Below are 19,392 nucleotides of genomic sequence, written 5' to 3' on the forward strand. Positions count from 1 at the left end.
ACCACAACGGGGAGATGCGGGGACTTTGCGGTGATAAGAAAAGTGGCGGCGATAAGCCTTATCGCGGGCACCTGCAGCCCTAAGCCCTACCTACCACATCGGGAAATAGCGGCGGCGTCACCTGCATTCCCCTCCGCCTGTCGCAGTTGCTTCATTCGCAACCTCGACTTCCATCACGCGCTGGTATGAGCTGATGGAGCTGAATGCCGGAAATCCTCGCAGTCAAATTCTTCAATCTGTACATATATTCTCATAGCGATCTGGCATTGCTCCTATCACTGGCGATGAAATGACCAGCGACCCTCTCCGCCCGGGTCTCCATCCGCTGTCGCAACTCAAGGCTGGTCCAACTACCTCCAGCTCTAAGTCGACGGCGTTGTCAGCTTCCTCAACCTTGCAGGTGGCATCGTCACCGAGGCCTAGTCGCTCTCAACCACCCAAGGCATCTAACCGTGATGACACAGTCAATGCCACAAGCGACAAGGCAACCGTCGCTCTGATTCGACGCGTTTTGTGTCCGCAACCAGGGAGCCATGGCGGTGCTTCAACGCCTCCACCTCTAGAAGAGTTGTTGCCTCCTTTGACAAGCTCAAATGATCTAGATCGACAACTCTACGCTCTGCTTGCTATAGTAGTCAAGGAGTTCGTTCTTTCCTGGTACTCAAAAATCACGTCGGATCAGGTATTCGTCAACGAACTCATTCAGGTCATCGCGCACTGTACCCGAGCGCTCGAGCAAAGAATGCGCGAAACAGATATCGCACAGTTGGTGCTCGATGAGATCCCAGCGTTAGTGGAAACGCATATCAGCTGTGAGTGTGGTTTTGTCATTCTGCTGCGTTTACTACTCTTACCTGAATGTAAACCAAGGCTGACTGGATTCATGACCCGATATAGCGTACAGGTTAGCGAAACGACAGTCAGAATTGTGCGAACTTTCCCCAACATTACGCGAGATCTACCATTCCTTAAACCCTCACCCAGGTTTATCACCGGTCCCGAGCCCATCTGATACCCAGAGCCTTGAACAGCAACAGAAAGTCGAATCCGTATATAGGCAGCTGCTGGTGCAAGGGGCGCTTACAATCCTCCTCCCAACCGAAGACCTTGAAAATGTCTGTTTACGGACCTTGCTGGGCGATATCTTAGCGGATCTTATCATAGGTAATGGAGTAGCTGGGAAAATGAGTGACGGGTGTTTCATACTGGAAAGCATCACGAAAGTGGTTGATAATGCTGGGCGGGACAGTCGCAAGGAGGAATCAACCCCACTTCAATCCCGTCAGCGTTCCCAATTACACGAGTACGGCTTGATCTCATCCCGGGAGGAGCTGCTGAAGGGCTCGTCACACCCACCTACTCCAGTACGAATCCCGGACTGGGCGTGGCAGATTCTGCAATTTGGGTATTTCATCTATGTGACCCTGCGCTTCATTGTAGTAGGCTTATTTCGAGTTTCATCGACGAACCCTGTCACTCCTTCTCGGACGTCCGCTTCACCAATCAGCAAAGCAGATGAGACACATAGCATATGCACGAGCTCGAGGAAGCGACCTGTGCTCAAATATCGACTCTACGGTATGCTCGCTCAAGTGATGGATGTACCTCAGCGAATGCCATGGCTTGGGGGATCTCTCGCACTGCTCCAGCACTTGATCCTGGCGGGTCCAGGTAGATTAGGTGACACCGATAGTGTTCTCGATAGGTAAGTTGCGCGTTCATTTTGAGTTCCCCCAACCCCTCTGCCCCTCCTTCGCCAAGCACTTTCATTGCCTCTCAATGTCGACAACTGCAATTGCTAGGTGTTCTTGACCTGTGGGGAAGCGGTGCGGTTCGATTCTCCGAACCATGATCTACACCGGCGTGGACAAGTCGTGCTGGCGGTAGTCATGACTTGAAGTTTAGGATGGCGGACAAGGAGCCGATGGGCCGTCGATGCATATGGGATGCGCATTGCTCGCATGCCGCAACGATCACTTGATCTGCTGGTGGATGCACAGCCTGACCTCTGCATTGCCCTACATCCTGCGCTGATTCGCCCGTGCAAGGGTCGTCTTGTCATTACTGATTGTGACCGGCGCTTACGGTTATTTTACCACCCGTGTAACGGCCATTACCAGCCGGGAGTCCCGTCTCTTCTTCAGACTTCATCAATCAATCAATCAATCAATCAATTGATTGATTGTCATGCCTTGACCGGGCCATGCCTCGGCCACTTTCCATTCAGGTCATGCCATTTTATCCTGACTGAATGTCGGACGTGCCGAGTCTGATTAATCTTGCACATTCTGCGACGTCCTTCAATCACTCTATCCACACATCAATTGCGCCAGGCTTTTCATGACCGGTGATGGCCGGTGAGGGACGGGACCGGCCCTTCCGTCCCGTCCTCTCCTACGCACGGTCTGGCTGTCAAACAATGCTGCAATGAGGAACACAGAAAATCGGAAATGGGCCTTGAACTATTCCAACACGCCCCCCCCAAAAGCTAGTAGTGAGGGGAAGGCTAAATTGATCCTTGCACAAGCAAATGGCGCTCTCTAGCCCTGGGGCCACAAACAACACTAGGATTATGCCAAATGATTTGTGACGATCATGCTTCCACTCGTTAAATGAACGGCCGGTTACTTCGGGGGTATTTGCATGGGCAGGGCAAATTACAACCCTGTTTCCCTATTTTCAGACCAATCAACAAAATCCCTCGCGCTGGAATTTCTGAGTCTGAATCCCAGCTATCTTCTATCCTACATCTGGACACGTTTAGGGAGAGGCTAATGGCAGGTGCCGTATTCTTCCTACCTTTCCTGTCCGGGAACGAACATCGCCTCGCTCCTTTTCCACCTGCCGTCATATTCAGGATTACTGGTGGTTTCTCAATCGCACCAATCGGTGGTCCAAGCTCTTTGGCCGTGTCTCTGGCCAGGCAGATCCTCCCTTCCACTTGACATTCTTGGTCAGTCGGCGTCAACCGCTTCTCCACAGTGTCGAGGTCCTCCACTACCGTCCTTTGGAGTCAAATCGTCCCCGATGCCTTTTCCGACCACTACACCCCCTTCACCCCCTGCCCACCGCGATTTTCTCACTTTGCCTTTACTAGGTTCCTTCACGAGACCATCCAGGATCATATTTTCACCCCCGCTCTGTTACCAAGCCTGCTTCTGGCGATCAGAGCGGCGCTTTTCCCGTTGAACACCCGTCCAGCGGCGGCGGCGACCACGGCGGTATCGGCTACGCAGCTGTCTGTGCAACCTTCCGCACCTCCTATCGCAGTCGCCAAAGGCCCTGTTAGCGACACCGCTGGCGCAAGTGACGCTTGCAGTAGCGTCTCAACGACTGGTCTTTCAACAGCAGCGCCCTTATCGCCGGACCCGCGGCCCTCGACGCCTGATTTCGCTTCCATCAAGCGACGCTGCGCGGCCAGCATTCTGTCACGGGTTCCTCGCCCAGTCGCCCGGCGGTTCTTCGCCGTTCCGGCCGTGTTTCTGTCATCTCAACGCCAAGGTGATGATTCGCACTCGAACAAACAAACTTCGCCATCGCCTTCTTTATCGCCATCACAGTCAGCTGCGCCCAACGACGACGCAGAAGAATTATATCTCCTCGCATCGATCGAGGAGATTCTCGACCTTTTCTCCGACGACTACTGCAACAAACATCTGATATACTTTATTATCGAAGCTATTCTCACGAAGCTTCTACCAGAGTTATCCGAGCGTAGCATTGCTGAATTGATGGAGGACCGGGGTTTATCGCTCGACGTCTCGAATTAAGTTTCCAGGCCTTTGCCGTATAGAGTATCGGTAGACGAGGCGTACGGCACGCATGATACGCTGCATTGAAGATCGTTGTTTCTTAGTCTACTCTAATCTGAAGAGAACCAGATAATGAATATGATAGTGAGAATCGCATGTCGCATGAGGCTAGGGACTCAGGGGGGCAGGGGGTCTGATCGCATCCGACCTCGACCTGTGTGGCCTATCGTTCCTTCCCTCGTTCCTACCTTCCCGTCGTTAAAGTTGGCTCCGGATGCTATGGATATGCACAGACGGGGTGCTGTGAGCAGGGAGATACTGTACTGTACTTTTGTCTCTCCCGTCCTGACTCGTGCACAGCACAGCACGGTACAGAGGACCGCTCGAGACTCTCCCTCTCGCTCGCCACGCAGACGGGGTCGGGGCCTAGATACGCACTTCCCGTCCATCCATATGTCTGTCTGACTGACTGACGGTCTGTTAAGTACGTACAATCCAATCTATCTCGACCACTCGAAGTCAAAGGGGCCTCGCCTTACCTTGCCTCACCTCGTTCCGTCTCGCATCGCCTCGCCCCGACCCAAGTTCTAGCCCCCCATCAACAAGCATAATTTTGTAAAGCCAAAGACAGAAGAGCTATCACCTCCCTTTCTTCCAATTTGTCACACCACGACACTGGGACTGAGTAGTAGGTAGTATGGAGCAATGGTTTCACGCTAGAACGCGAATTGGTAGATTACCAGTGACAGGTAGATAGGTAGGTAGACAGGTAGCTTAATGCCCGATCTTGGGGTACGCAAGCCTGTCTTCCTGTCTGCCTGTCTGTCTGCCTGCCGTGGGACGGGAAGGGACTTTGGACATCATGTCTGGGATGATGAAGCTGAGGAGGAGGAAGAGGATTGTGAGACATAAGGTGAAAAAGAGGACTGTTCTTGTGCGTGATGCTGTTCCTTCCTTTGGGCGAGATCGGGTATGATACCGATCTGAGTCTGCACAGGGTTGGGTATACTACAGATCTCAGTCTGAAAAGAATTGGGTATAGGATGGGATAATCAAAGAAGAAGGGGGGGGGGAGTGATGTTTGACAGACAAGACGGATATGGTGAAGGGGTTTGGTCAGGCACCGGTTCTGTCTCAGGCACCTCAGGCACCTCAGGCATTCAGACAGATGAACACAGAGACATGGTCGAGGGTCACGAGTTGGGGCGAATGTACCCGCAGTTGGGTACCTGAGGTACCCATACATGAATGGTAAGGGGAGACAGGGTACGGAGTACTCATCTACCTCAAGTACAGTACCAGGGTATCGTTCTACTAAGTCCCAAGTGGCGGAAATCCCCCAATCAGGCCAAGGATTCGATGTGCGAGGTGCCACACTCCCTGCTTTACCTACCTTGTACCTTCCAGGGACACGGCGCTTAGAGAACCACCTGGATGACATCAAATGGGAACACCCCAGGCACACACACCAAACGAAGTCTTGCGGTGAGCAGCTATCACAACTGGATGAGGCATATTTGTCGTCATCCAATAAGTTCCAAGAAACGATCTACTATCTCGCAACCCATGTTTGCTCATTGCCAATGGAACTGAGTCATTGGGGCAAAGGCTAGGGCCTGCCATGCACTTCCACACACACCGAGAGAATGACCACAAAAAGGCAGGTGAAATTTTCCGCGCGAGCAGTGCCATTCTGAGTCTGCTTGTTGGAGCAGAGAACGAAGAAGACAAAGAAGCAAAAGCCCAGTAGACTGAGAAATATTACACTGACACAGAAATATGACATGCCTGACCAACCACTGTAGGTCAGAACTCCCATGACCCAATTTTCCCGAGTTGTCTTTCCAACATGTATGAGCGCATCTGATTGAGGTTGCCCTCGTCTGGTGTATCCCAAATAGTAGTTTTTCTGCTCCACCCCCACCCCCAGTGTTATTATAGCGAGAAACAGAAAGACAAAAAGAAAAGAGAAATATCCATCCAAACACAGCGTGTGAGATGCAATTATTAAGGTCAGAAAGCCACCCAGTAGATAGAAAATGAAATGTGATATCAAGATGCAAAAATAGAGCCAATGAAATACCCAGAAAGAAAAGGAAAAAAAAAGAAAACACGGGGAAAACAGAAAACAATATTTACTATCAATGCCGCATTCATATATCTCCGCTTCTGATATTCGCGGTTGCGGCTTTGAATGATGATACATCAGTCCGGACACTGTCGCCTTTCGTAATTCTGTCGATTCGGATGGCTATCGCTTAACCCATACTGTGGATGCTTCGTTTCTTGTTCAAAGTAGGCGCATCTTCATGCTCATCAATTCGGCTGAGACCTCCCGGAAGTGTTTCCTGCGATGGCTTGGTGAGCTCAAGCTTTTCCATCAACTTTCCGATAGTGAGATAGTCTTCCGCCACGAGGCCCGCCGGCTGGTGCTTCAGATAACTCATGACCAACTCCAAGGCCTTTCTGGCTTCGTCTTGACTAGGAGATCCAGGGGAGCTCACGGGAGAAGCGTTCGTGGACTTCGAAAAGAGCGGCGGATATGTGGTCTTAGGCTTGATTTCCGGATTACTGCGATTGCGTTTGATCGTACCCACGGAGGTGTCCAGTCCAGGAAGAATCTTCTGATCTTGCGGTTCCTCTAGAGCAGCAGCCTCTTGCATCAAGATGGATTGCCGCAGAGCAGCCTTCGACAATTGTTCATTGTCTTCCGGAGAGATCAATGTCGGGTCAGTCGAGCCCAGTGGGAATGTCTGGCTTCGGGGTCGATTGGAGCTGCCGTCCACTGGCGAAGTCAGGGATTGGCTCGTAGGCGTGAATGGACTGTCGGTAATTAAGGTGGAGGTTGGGCTCGTCACACCGGCGGAGAACGTCGAGGATGTGTCCAGGGAAGTGGTGCTGTGGCTATGCGCATGCTGAAAATCGCCGGTCATCTGGGCCAAACTATGGGCAAACTCTGCCCTGATATTCTCATTGCTCTGCATTGGGGACAAGGGTGATGGACTGAGGAAGCCAGTGGTCGATGTTGGGGAGAGAATGGTCGGAGAGTGGATAGCAGAAGCCAATGCCGAATTGATGCTCAGGCAGGTCGGACTGTCCGAGTCACTCTTCGCACTAAATGAGCTCTTTCGAGACTTAGCCCCCATGAGGTTGTATTTGCGTTTGAACTTCTCGAGCCAGCTGGTGCTTAACACCTTTTCCTTGCCGTCCGGACTGCCGCAAGTGCTGGCAAAGAAAAGAGCCTTTTCACGAATCATCTCATCATTCAGAGGATGACCCTGTCGTTGATAGTTTCTCGCCCAGTTAGAAAGAGCCTTCTCGATGTCTGGTACTCTTCCTTTGGCCCGCTTAATGGGCGATCGAGTGCCATCATCAGGATTCAGGTATTTCTCCTTCTGACGGAGTACCTTCGACACAGTACTGAATCCAATAGCGTTAGAGAATTTGGCCACCTTGAGGATAGTACCGGACATAACAGAAAACTTTACCTTCTTTCGACACCAAATAATGCTGTAGAAGGACCTGTCAGTCGGAAGTCTATCTTAGTATCAGATGAGCAACTTTACCTCCTATGTCGGTCTGTTTAGCTGTCTTGTTCTCCTCGTGGTAAAGACACATTCGTCGACGATCCTCATCTGTGAGAGTCCGCCGGGGGGTGGAGCCGCTGGTGGAGGATTTGCGCGGTGGCGGGACAGGTGTAACCGTGGTGATAGCGGGCGAGGGTTGAGGTTGCTGCGGTGGTGGTGGCGGCGGCGGTAGAGGCATGGCAGGCATACCCGCCTCCCCGAAAGGCCCCTGAGTGCTGAGCATGCTGGGCCATGTGTTGTTGGAGGTCATGGCTATTGGCAAGGAAGCATAAGGTGGTGGGATTGAGACCCCGTAGGAAGTGTCGAGGGGCAGGACACTGTATCCAAATCCCTGATAGTCCAGGGTGGGTGATTGCTCGGATGGACTGAAGCCGCCCATATCCACCCAGGGTGATTGCGCAAACTCACTCTCTGGCGCATGTGTACTTTCCGGATCCATCATGATCATGGAGGAGGGTGGGACAAGAAAGCAGGAAGGGAAGAAGCAGATAGAGAGGGGGGAGAGAAGTATATCAGGGGGGAGTGGGGGGTAGGAAGAAGAAGTGGTGGAGGTGGCACTGAGACAAGTGCTCAACAAAGATATCTGTCTTGTTCTATCAGACAACCCCGGAGGGGTTTAAGAATAAAGAAACCGGGGAGCGAAATCTGATCAATAGCTTTGGGACAAGAAAAAGCAATGATAGGTTGGAAGCCAGTCAGAGAGACGGTCTAGGGCCGAGACAAGGGGAGGAAGTGATGCATATTCAGACTCGAACTGGAGGAATCGAGTGAGCTGCGCTTACGGAAGCTGAAGAGCGGACATGTATCAATTTTCCAGAACGACCAGATCAGCGCTCCCCAGACAATTGGCCTCTGATAGGATAGACTACCCCGAGGGCTGATCCAGAGCAGTTGGTTCCGGCGGGGAAGAGGCGAGACTGAAGACGTCCGCATACAACAGACCTTCGCATGGATGAATAGATCAGGAACGGGAGGGAATCGATCCCAGTGATAGAGGAGAGGAATCTGTCAATCGCCTTTCAAGCGAAAGAGCGGGTCAAGCGTGCGGAGCGGTGGGTAAAGAAAGCATGGAGGTTTTTAAATGCAGAAAAAGGGTCGGGCCAGGGCACAGGCACCGCAGGGATGATCAGGGAAACGACCGGAGAAGTCCACGGTCTTAGCTTGTTGTATATCCCAATCAATTGGCGGGGGAAGAAGAGGAGTAATTCAATAAATCAATCAATCAGTCAATCAGTCAATCATTCAAGCAGTCAAGCAGTCAGTCAGTCAGTCAGTTAGTAGAGTAGAAGTAGTGAGAGAGTAAGTCCCAATCAACGCAAGTAGTGAGTAGTAGGTGTTAACTCATGAGTGACCAAGAAGGAAAAGGCCAAAAGGGAAGGCGTCAGTGGGCAAATAGTAAATTCATCAAACGGTCCAGTCTCCGTTCGGGAGTACGTTTGAGTTTCCTGTCCTTTTTTTTCTACTTCCTTTTTTTTTCTTTTCTTTTGGCTTTTGTTTAAATCTCTTTTTTCTGATATTATGCGAGGTTTATTATCAGCGAGTGTTATTGATTGATTTAATTTGTGCTCTTCTGCACTTTATTTATTCCAGACCATTAAGACCAGACCTGCATGGTCCAACCGTCCATCCATCCATCCATCCATCCATTCAGTGACCATATCCATGAGTGATTGCGGTCTATAACTGTGGTCAGTATAGAATTCCCGGCAGATTTTGATTGACAGATAGACAAAAGCAGTTTGAGCAACAAGCAACAAGCATCAAGCATCAAGCGACAAGCAACAGCACGTAAGTCTGAACCATGGAGGAAGCTCGCTGTGGAGTAATAACCGATTAATATCTGGCCTGCCCAACCCAGTCAGTCCGAAGTTCGAACTGGTAGTCAAATCCCCGTTCCTCTTTCTCACGGGGTGCAGCCAACCAGACACGAGGACCCATGGAACCTACCGACCTACTCCCGGATTGATAGGTAGATACCGTAGTTCCCAGTCGCAGGGGAAAGAGTAAAAAAAAAAGACAATGATACTACCACCGCATCCTTTCATCATTGGCTGGGTGGGCTCGACAAAGTGAATTCGGCAGAAATGAGAGAATCCGAAATGCGCAGGAGAAGTGGTGGGGAGTGGATGCGCTCATTGGTCAGGATCTAGATTGGAAGGACAGGGATCGACTCTCGGGTCCAAATACCGCTACTCGGTATCGTGCTCGTACCACCTCATGTCAGGTAATCTTCACCTTCAAGACTGCTTGGTTCAAGGTTGTTTGCTGCTATTGCTGCTGCTGCTGCTGCTGCTCCAGAAAGAAGGTTGCCCGTGCTTACCTGACTAGTTACTTACTTACCGTACGTAATCCAGCAATCTCCTCTCGACCGGCCCAGTCCTGGGTCTCTTTTCCCTCCCCTCCCACCTCCTCTTCCCAGTGCTAATCCCTAAGTACTGGCTACCTCTTAAATCGCGGATGGGAAGGGGTTGCATTTACCTAGTCTTCGCTTGAGCTTGATCCAGCATGTCCTCCGGCTGGATGTCTTTTCCAGCGTGGAGCATCCAGCATGACTAGCGTAGCATGTTACACCAAGGAAAGATCCAGGTATCCAAAGCACCGTTTGTCGGTCTGCCGTCATACTACTTTAGGTAGGGATAACACTTGCCCCCCTCCCCCCCCCCCCCATCTCCAGAGCCCAGCCCGGAAATAGTCTGTACTAGAAGGCACGCCCTTCTCCCCGATCCCAGGTGGAGCAAGACTCCCAGGCCATATGCCTAGTCCACCCCTCAATCGGTGTGCTTTTCGATTTGAAGAGCCCGATGGAGGAGAGAGGTTGATCGATTCGTCCCTGAGTATTCTATTCCTCTCTCTCTCACACTCTCTCTCTCCATCATTTCTCCTCACATCCAACCTTGCTTCATGACTATAAATTGTTGTCCTTCCCCGCGGCTGGAGCTTCATCGTCTTCCAATTGCCCCTTCAGGATGACAGACCAGAGGTGAGAAATATAATCCCGCACCGCGCAATAATCAAAGATACGGTGGGCGTGGGTGAACAATGCGCAAAGGATCCGTCGAACAAAGAGCGGATCTGCCTCGGGACGCAAATCATGGATGGATGTCCGCTCTCGTAAGAGTTCTTCTTGATCAACCATGGTTCCCATCGACGGACGGGGAGCGGATCGAGAACCGCTGAACCTAATTGCCCGCATGACATACAGGAAAGCCCTGGCGGGCCTGGAGACGGCGCGAAATCATTCCTTAGGAATTCTCCCTATCGTCAATCTTTAAGCGACAGTGCCCCCAACGGTTATCCTACCTTGCCATCTACTGTGCGCGGGATCTCCGACACCCGATAGTGGATTTGCCCGCAGTCTAATTGCTGGCTCAGTGCTGACGGAACGCAAAGGTAAGATTGGAGTGAAGAAGTGGGCCAGGGGTAATCAGATGAGGAGGAGGGGGCCGAGAGCGAGTGTTCCTAGGCAGAGCACGGATCTTCGGGAGAAGGGCAGTGCTTGCCCTGAGAAAAAAAGCTCCGTGGAGAACGAGGCCAATGGACGGAGGAGTGGCGGTGGTGGTGGTAGTGGTGAGAGATTGTCAGTTCGCCTTCGGTTCCGAGCTTCTCAGGAGGGAGATTCGAATGGGGCGTACTAGAGGTGGGTTCTCGAATACTAGCTCGTGTACAAACTCCGTACAGAGAGCTCATTAATAAGACGACGATTGAGCCGACGACCCATCTCGTCCTTCCACCAGGAACTCTCTCTCTATGGGAGGTCGGAAAGGAGCCAACCTGATCCAGTCAGAACAACGGAAGGGCGATCTGCACCGTACTTTGTCACGCGAAAACCGTCAGGAGATACGGCAGGCGAATGATACCTCGTAGATCGATTCCATTTCATATTTGGGATACGTGGGCTAGACAAGGTAGACCAGGGTCTTTATCCTATCACGACGAGCACAGGCGGCATGGTTCGGCCAGGCTTGAAGCCTTGAATTGGTTCCTTCGCTCGACTGGGTAAGGTTCCGTCTGCACATGAGGTCGACGAGGAGCTCTGACCCCTCCCCACGGTCCACTTCTGGTACCCGCAGTGGTCCACCCCGGCCCGGCAACCTAAGCAATATATCCATGCCTAATTGCCTCTTGCTAGGAGGAGGGGACTGAGAGTTTAAGAAAATCGAATTTCAAACGAGAGCTGCGATCTCGTTCGTCTGACTGAAGAAAGATGAAGTAGCTGAAAGATCCACCGACAAGTACAACAACCAGGCCGTCGTCGTCGTCGTGACGAAAATCCGGACCGATACTACTCATGATCAATGGAGCTGTCATATTGACACCACCAGACAAGGTTCTCCTTCCTGGGGGAATTGAACGTGAAGATAGGGATCGGGCATGAATGATTCGAGAGTAAAACTCCTCCTAGTCCCAGTCTAGCGTTCTGGCCACTGCGAATCATGGCAAGCATGGGAACCTCTGGGTATCATCGACCCGCCACTAATTGGGCAGGAGATCACTCAGATTTACCACATCCGAGAAACCTCAATCTATCTGCCGGCTTCATGATTGCGACTCGCAACCCTACTCCGTGGGCGTGCACAAAGAATTCTAGCCGTACAACCCTCCCTTCGTTTCCCCCCGTAAACCCTGGATGGTCTCCACGGCATCCGACATGTCTTTCATGCAGGAGCAGCCTTACCGGGGCTTTCAGCAGGACCAAATCGGTACTAGGGTACGAGGGGGCGCAGTGTCTTCCGTGCTGCATTCTTGGTCTCTTTAGCCTCTCTAGGCAGTTGGGGGAGACGGGACGGAGGAGGCGGGAAAACGTGACTCTGGATCACTGCTGGGTGAAGTGAATCCGCCCCGCTTGTTCGGATGCCCACGAGGGATGCTGCCAACTAAGTGATTGTATGTAATACATTGTTTCCGACTGATCCTTATAAAAGGAGTTTTGTATAAGGTCGTATCAATTTCTTCCCCACATGAAGGAGTCGACGGTCTTCACCAGCTCCATGGAACCGATCTTGATGTTCCAGTTGGCGGCGGTACCTGAAGTCACCTGATTGGGGTGGTGGGTGGCTGGAGCTGCTGATTGCTGCTTCCAAGTCTTTCTTACCTGCCTCCCCCCCCCCCCCCCCCCCCCCAATCCAGGCTTCTCTCAATTCCGTTCCGTCGGCAAGAAATGCCCGTAAGAAGTTTGACAATCCGAGGAAGATCAGTTGAATGCAAATCCACTCCAGACTGCGCACGCGCAGATCGACAAAAAGCAAGGCGAAGACGTCATCCCATCGTACAAGACAATCTTCGGCTTATGACAGACTGTTCCCGACTGGTTAAAATTCGGCGCATAAGCGGAGAGGAAACCCAAGGGTGGACGGACAATACCGACGACAGACATCAGGGCGAGAGAAAAGAAGGCAAAGAGAGGCGAAGCTGAGGGTCAAACTAGTAACTAGAGCGTGAGAAGGGCGCTAATTAATATCCCGGGCCAACTCCTGATTGGCCCGATGGGATCTGCTGAGACTCAGGGCTCTCTGCATGGACAAGGTTGGGAAAAGTGGTGCGATGTCAGGCACCAAATGAGATCGTTGGAGGGCGCCATGATAGCCTTACCGTTCTACAAAGGCCAGAGCAGTCGACATCTGTCAGGTACGAAAGCCATTGCAGATGCCGGGAGGCTTCTGCCGTGTTCTTAATCGCATATGTAACGTGTACCAGGTACTTTGCAGAAGCGATGTCTCACTGCGACGGCATGCGTCTTCCTGTCTGTCTCAGTCGGTATGTAAAGTAGGTAGTGGGTATGTTCCGTTTTCTGGTTGTCCGGGTCTGCCCGCCCGTCACCGTTATAAGCAACCGCGCACGCACCACCGCCGCCTGACCGAAGATGCGCGCAATGGTTCGCTCGCTCATAGATGGGAGGCAAAGTTCTTTGAACGGAAGTAATCCGAAGACCGCGGAAAAAGACGATGACATCAGACGGTCAGTCTCCGCCGCAGCGGTGAGGTGAGAAGAGGAGGAGAGGAGATCTGAGGGCCAAGGGTGGAGATTCGCGAGGGAGGATGCAGTGGACTAGTTCCAGTCCTGTCGGACTACTCTAGACTACTGCAGCCGTAGTTACCCAGATCCGAGTCTCCCCCAAAGCGTAGGAGCTAAAAAAGGTCAAGCCCGTATTCTCGCATCGTGGGGTCGTCATCTTTTCTGTCGGAGTCAAGCAATCCGAGCATTTCTCAACCAGCCGGTTGTAAATCCACCCGCAGAGCATTTTTCTTTGTTTCGCCCCTGCAGGCCGAGTGTGTGAGGTTGACCGGCGCAAGCCATGGCTATTGTGTGGCGGTATCTAGTCCGGGCGACATCCGCGATACCCAGGATAAAATGAAAGAGAAGAGGGTGGTGGTGGAACGAGTCGATTAGTCGTGAAAGGATGCTGACTGTTGCAACTTACAAGAATGGACTGACTGGATGTGAGTAAGCTTGCCAAAGTGCAGAAAAGAGCTATCAGTGACAAATCGGGTGAGAGAAGGAGGAAACTAGAGTACTAGAGGGGGAGGGGGTAAAAGAAAGAAGATATGCAATGCAGCCTCCAGCAGCCTCGGGGGTGGAAACCAACGTTTGTCGGTGCTTGGTCAGTCAGCTGACGAGCAAAATCTCACCTCAACAAATTGCAGTTGCAGATTGAAGAGCACGAGTACAGAACGTGTCTGAAGAATACTTCTTACTCTATACTACAGCTTACTTACCCTCTCTCTCTCTATTTCCATATCGCAGACAACCGATCTCGCCACAATTGCCCCCACTTTCCCAAGGAACAGACACATGGAGAACAGCTGCAGAAGAGCACAGCCATCTATCCGATGGCGAAATGCACTTTATACTTGGAATACGTAGTGAATCCCAGGAAAATGCCATCTGACAGCGTGCTTCCCTGCCGCACTTCCGCAGACCGCTTCTTTCTCCATGAACATATCCCGGTTCATCAGGATTACGAACCCTCCCCTGTCCTCTGCCACCATCGTGCATGAGCTATGATCAAGTCTCCTCTCCCGCCTACGTATCGTGGTTCTATTTCTCCAAGCGCCTGCTTCCAAGGCACACTTGTGATCAATCCAAATGCATCGGGTAGATCAAGGATAGGACACCTGGAGGGAGGAAGCCAAAACCCGATGCCACATTTCTAGAACTCGATCTATATCTTGCATCATCATCATCATCATCATCATCATCATCATCATCATCATCATCATTGCATTGCTCGAGGCGTGTCCAAAAGCGCCTAGGCTCGAACCAAGTGAAATAGTACTTGGGTACGGAGTACGGAGTACTCATGCCTAGATTGGTTTACAATTCCACACTGTAGCTTCATAGGGTAGTAGTAGCAGTCGGTCGTCAGTCACGAAGCATCCGAGCCAAACCCTCACGGTTCGTCATTCTCTTGTCAACTACAACTCTGCCCATCCTATTTACCCACGATCAGGATGATACCATCTCAACCATCTCCAGCACCATAACTCTCATCTCTGTACGTTCCAAGTACGACCCTGCCTTCCCACAATTAGAGCAGTCCCATCACCCGGCAAGAACCATACATAACCCCAATAATGGATCACGATGTACAGTACTCCGTACAGAACTATTTAAATCCAATCCCAGCAAACCATAAACAACCACCAAAGTAACCACACGACCACCAGCATACAGCATGAACCAAGCCCAACCCTTAAAGAGGTTGTTGTACTACAACGCCGCAACCCTCATTGAAAGCAACTGCCCACTGGCACCTACTAGCTTCTATCCTATGATATACAGTTCCGAAAGCGCCCTTCACACCGACCTTACAAGGCCAACCCGACCCAACCCGTTGAACCCATGTTGAACTACATCCATACATCCATACATCCATACATGCTGTACGGAGTACCACCGGTATCTCTTGAAACCCTGGGTTACAAAACAATACTAGACTCCGGTAAATACCATACCAACCCAACTAACCACATGGTTGAATGCAGTATCAGATCCCAGCAGTGTACTCCGTGGTGAGTAGGCCCAGCAAACAAACAACCTATCCACAGCCACTCTAAATCATTTCAGACACATTGATTGATTGATTGATTGATTGACTGATTGCTTTAGTGAAATCGACCCATCAACCCAATAATTCGCCAATCTTATTTTCGGACCTGGCCGCACGACGCGAAGCAAAAAAGGAACCCACTCCGAATCCCAAGTATTCTCGATTACTTAAGTAACGAAAAATCGAAATAAGCCATCGTCATCAGTTCAGGGAAAAGGAATAGATGGGGGAGGGCGAAGCAAGCTATGGATGAATTCCACACTATCCCCTCCTCCCGGGGCTCCTCCGATATTATGAAGCGTAAGAGACAAATGCTTAACCCGATGTTCTCCAGTACAGCACGAAAGATACTACCAGCAATGAAAGACCGATCCTCGGAATCCAGACTATAGATATGTATCTGCCAGGCACCAGAGCAAGAAGATCGAAAGTATACGTACGGTCCAAGCCATGCCATGAGAGCAACATCCACCTCGTGCTCTACCACCAGTGCACCTAGCCCATTACAGCCCCTGACGCATCATACCTAAAAGCCTCCCCACCCCACTTACTAGTTGTAGATAGGTAGGTAGGTAGGTAAGATCATCCGTGCTGTGATCACCACCACCACTAACGATTCTGCCCTCGGAGTAGGAAGGAGTGATCAACACCTGACTGAGCGAGCGCAACAATAGCGTCCGTCCATCGCCTTGTCATAGCGCACTGAAATCTAATTGAAATTACCTATTCCACAGAGGAGAGTCTAACGAAAAGAAACTGCTCATTCATTGGAAGATTCATTAGACACGGACGGACGTGCGTCATATTCACTAGCTCGGCTAGTTCAGCTTTAGTTACGACCAAGTAGCCTAGCTAATAGGTAGTAGTAGTAGGGAGTCTAGCTAGACTGGGTAACTTGCTCTTGGACTATCTAGTTAGTTTAATGACTCTCTCCTTTTTATTATTACTATTATTATAATCATTTTTATTGATTGTGATGCTCATTTGCGGAGGGGTCTGGGCTCATTTTCTCCTTATAGTTATTCCTATCTGACTCCAGTTTGGATCGGGTCTCGCATCTACAGGCCGTGAATCGTCCTCAGGCTCGGGAAACCAGAACCAATGTCCGTCGTTGAACGGAACATTACATTCCTCACAGATAGGACGAAAGAGAAAGGGGAAGCAATAACAAAGCCATACTTCTCGAGAGGAGCAGGAAGAAAGTGTCAAGAACGAAGAAGGAAATGATAATATATATCGGCAGGTCCTAAGTACTTGCTGATCCCCAAGATATGAGAAAGAAAAAACCCCCCTAAAAGAAATTCCAGCTGATGTCCAGTCTCAGATATCTGTATCCATCCGACCCTCAATTAAGCGGTCGACGAGTCGCTCAGAACATTCGCCTTCCCGAAGTAGGATCGCGCATAGATACCCATCAGGACATCAGGACGAAAATACTTTCAACCTGACTCTGGGTCCAGGCAGTTCTCTTCTCGCACGAGTAGATCGCGCACCACCCCCAAGGCGGCGTATGGCAGACACTCTCTCCAATGCTGCCCCGTGCGCAATCCGTCGTTCTTCCCTCCCTCCAATCACAACTCCTATGGTCCATCTCGCGAAAATCTGTCACAAGGGCCGGGCTCTTCCTTGGGGGGGCTTGATACTTAAACGGAGAACCGAATAAAAAAGCTCCCCCCACCTCTTTCTCCTCTCCCCTTAATACACAGCCGAATTTATCCATCATTCCCGAGTGTGCGATTCGCCACTTGCGTTGCTCCGCTCGAGGGGCCGGATCCTTTTCAGGAGGGTTGGATTCGCGTTCGGATTCGATTACCGCTTGACAATCGAGACTGTTGTGTAGCCACTAAAGTTAGCTCTGGAGATCCTAATATCAAGAATGAGCTGAACGTAGAGGGGGAGAAAGCACGGACCGATATCTTCATCTGCCAGCTCGTGTGACAGACCGACACGCTGCGGTTGGTGCTTGACGGAGCGGCCGTAGACGATAGCGTGCTTGAATTGTTCCTTAATCGTGCGGTGAATCGAATTACACTGCGTGCACGTTAGACCACCCAATGTCCTCGAGAAAGTGTGCTTGTTGCAGGAATCCTTACGAAGTCCTCGACCGTGCAGGCGTTGGCTCTCAACACGACAGGGGCCGTATAATCCGGAGTCTTGCCCTTGGGCTTGGTGTAGATTCGGCGCAGGTTGAGTTTCTCCCACATCATCTCCAGCAACTCATCAATGTTCCAGCCGTGTTCAGAACTGATGGGACAGGCGTTGGGAATCCGGTACAGCAGGTCCAGTTCCTGAATCGTAATGGCGTCGATCTTGTTCAGGGCATACACGACCGGAATGTAGGCTCGGCTCTTGGCTTCGAGCACGTCGATGAGGTCATCGATGGTCGCGTCGCATCTGATGGAAATATCCGCGGAGGAGATCTTGTACTCGCTCATGACAGCTTTGATTTCCTGCGCTGGCATCAGCAATTGCATTATAACCGAAAACAACCGGCCAGCAAAAGAACTTACATCGTTATCGATATGTGTCAAGGGAACCGTGCTGGTGATGGCAATACCACCCTTGTCCTTCTTCTTGAAGACAATGTTTGGGGGCTGCTTGTTGATTCGAATACCGAAGCCCTCCAATTCGTTCTCGATGATCTTCTTGTCATGCAGCGGCTTGTTGACATCCAGCACGATGAAAATCAGATGGCAAGTCTTCGCCACAGCAATGACCTGACGACCACGACCCTTACCATCCTTGGCACCCTGAATAATACCGGGCAAATCGAGGATCTGAATCTTCGCACCGTTGTACATGACCTGACCCGGCACAGTCGTCAAAGTCGTGAACTCGTAAGCGGCAGCTATACAAGGAGTTATCATCAGCGATCAGGTACCCCAGGCCCAACGCGCCCTTCAAGGGCAGCTGAAAAAGAGACCAACCTTCCGAATGCTGTCCCGTTAACTTGCTCATGAGCGTACTCTTTCCGACAGACGGGAAACCAATGAAGCCACTATGCAACGCAAATCAGCAACCCAACCCGCAACCCCGATATATTTTGGGACAAAAAGATCAACATACACACTAGCAACACCAGTACGAGCAACATCGAAACCAGCTGCAGGCCATCCGACGTCAGCAACCCACAAACCTTGCACCCACAAAGATCGCATCGCATCGCAACTTACCACCACCGCCACCACCACCACCTCCAGTCGGAGTCAACAGCTCACGCTTCAGCTTCGCAAGCTTAGCCTTCAGCTGTCCTGCACAAACCAACTCGTCAGCGCGCGTCCTCTCTTTCAGAGATCCCCGTTGCGTCGGGAACCACCGAATTATTCGCATCGCATACCCAAGTGAAAGGCCGTAGCCTTATTCTTCTGCGTCTTGGCCATCTGCGTAGTAGAATCGGTCAGTGGGCACGGCACGGCAAAACGTCCTGGCGCGGCGATTTGTCGTCGTCGTCGTCGAGCGGGCAGGCAGGCAATTCAATCGGCGCAACAACGAACCTCATCTTCGATTTGTTTGATCTACAAATAAGAGTTTCTCGCACGTTAGCAGATCTGGTATTGGAGCAAATAGATAATGACGGCGGGTGGGGATGTGTGTGTGTTGCATCCTACCTTTTCCACGGTGGTCGACATTTTGGCGGTTGGTTACGAGTTTCAACCCCTCGTTTATGCGGTAACAATAAGAAAATGTGGTTATGGAATTGAGAGGAAATAAAGGTCTATGCTTTTGAATGGGTGTTTCTCCGGTACAAACGCCTGGCGAATCGACCGCTAATTGGCAGTGGGTGTGGTGAAAAAGAGAGGGAATGGCAAAAGGAAAAATCTTGGTGCAAGAGGTTGTGGTTGGTACGTCAGTCGCAGAGTCCGACGGTGGTGGAGATACAATCTTTGAAATTGTGCCCGCCACTTCATTCGTCCGCTGGGGCGTCACATGGAGGGTTGAAGCCTCAGGCATCAAAGGCATCAATTACCGCTTGTCGGCCAGTTCTCTTGTTTCCGACATATCATAC

At 51.1% G+C, this 19,392-nt stretch overlaps 3 protein-coding genes across 3 annotated transcripts; 1 reads left to right on the forward strand and 2 right to left on the reverse strand.

Annotated features, from left to right (window-relative positions):
- Positions 1-161: 161 nt before the first annotated feature.
- On the forward strand, positions 162-3,770 carry BO97DRAFT_472086 (PXA domain-containing protein; the record flags this gene model as incomplete). The annotated part of the gene is made up of 3 exons (XM_025700100.1): positions 162-812; positions 898-1,705; positions 3,098-3,770. The coding sequence occupies exons 1-3, from the start codon at positions 290-292 to the stop codon at positions 3,768-3,770; spliced, it is 2,004 nt and encodes a 667-aa protein (XP_025549145.1). The 5' UTR covers positions 162-289.
- A 2,240-nt stretch (positions 3,771-6,010) lies between these two features.
- BO97DRAFT_426980 (centromere binding protein B) lies at positions 6,011-7,778 on the reverse strand (the record flags this gene model as incomplete). Its single annotated transcript, XM_025697169.1, has 3 exons — positions 6,011-7,172; positions 7,241-7,262; positions 7,319-7,778. The coding sequence occupies 3 exons, from the start codon at positions 7,776-7,778 to the stop codon at positions 6,011-6,013; spliced, it is 1,644 nt and encodes a 547-aa protein (XP_025549146.1).
- A 9,417-nt stretch (positions 7,779-17,195) lies between these two features.
- Positions 17,196-19,015, reverse strand: BO97DRAFT_426981 (GTP-binding protein RBG1; the record flags this gene model as incomplete). The annotated part of the gene is made up of 10 exons (XM_025697170.1): positions 17,196-17,215; positions 17,297-17,417; positions 17,480-17,836; positions 17,897-18,234; positions 18,314-18,384; positions 18,453-18,489; positions 18,560-18,637; positions 18,724-18,766; positions 18,881-18,901; positions 18,995-19,015. 10 exons carry the CDS (start codon positions 19,013-19,015, stop codon positions 17,196-17,198), a joined length of 1,107 nt encoding a protein of 368 aa, XP_025549147.1.
- Positions 19,016-19,392: the final 377 nt, after the last annotated feature.

Source organism: Aspergillus homomorphus (genome assembly GCF_003184865.1).
Source record: "Aspergillus homomorphus CBS 101889 unplaced genomic scaffold BO97scaffold_33, whole genome shotgun sequence".
Classification (NCBI taxonomy): Eukaryota; Fungi; Ascomycota; class Eurotiomycetes; order Eurotiales; family Aspergillaceae; genus Aspergillus; species Aspergillus homomorphus.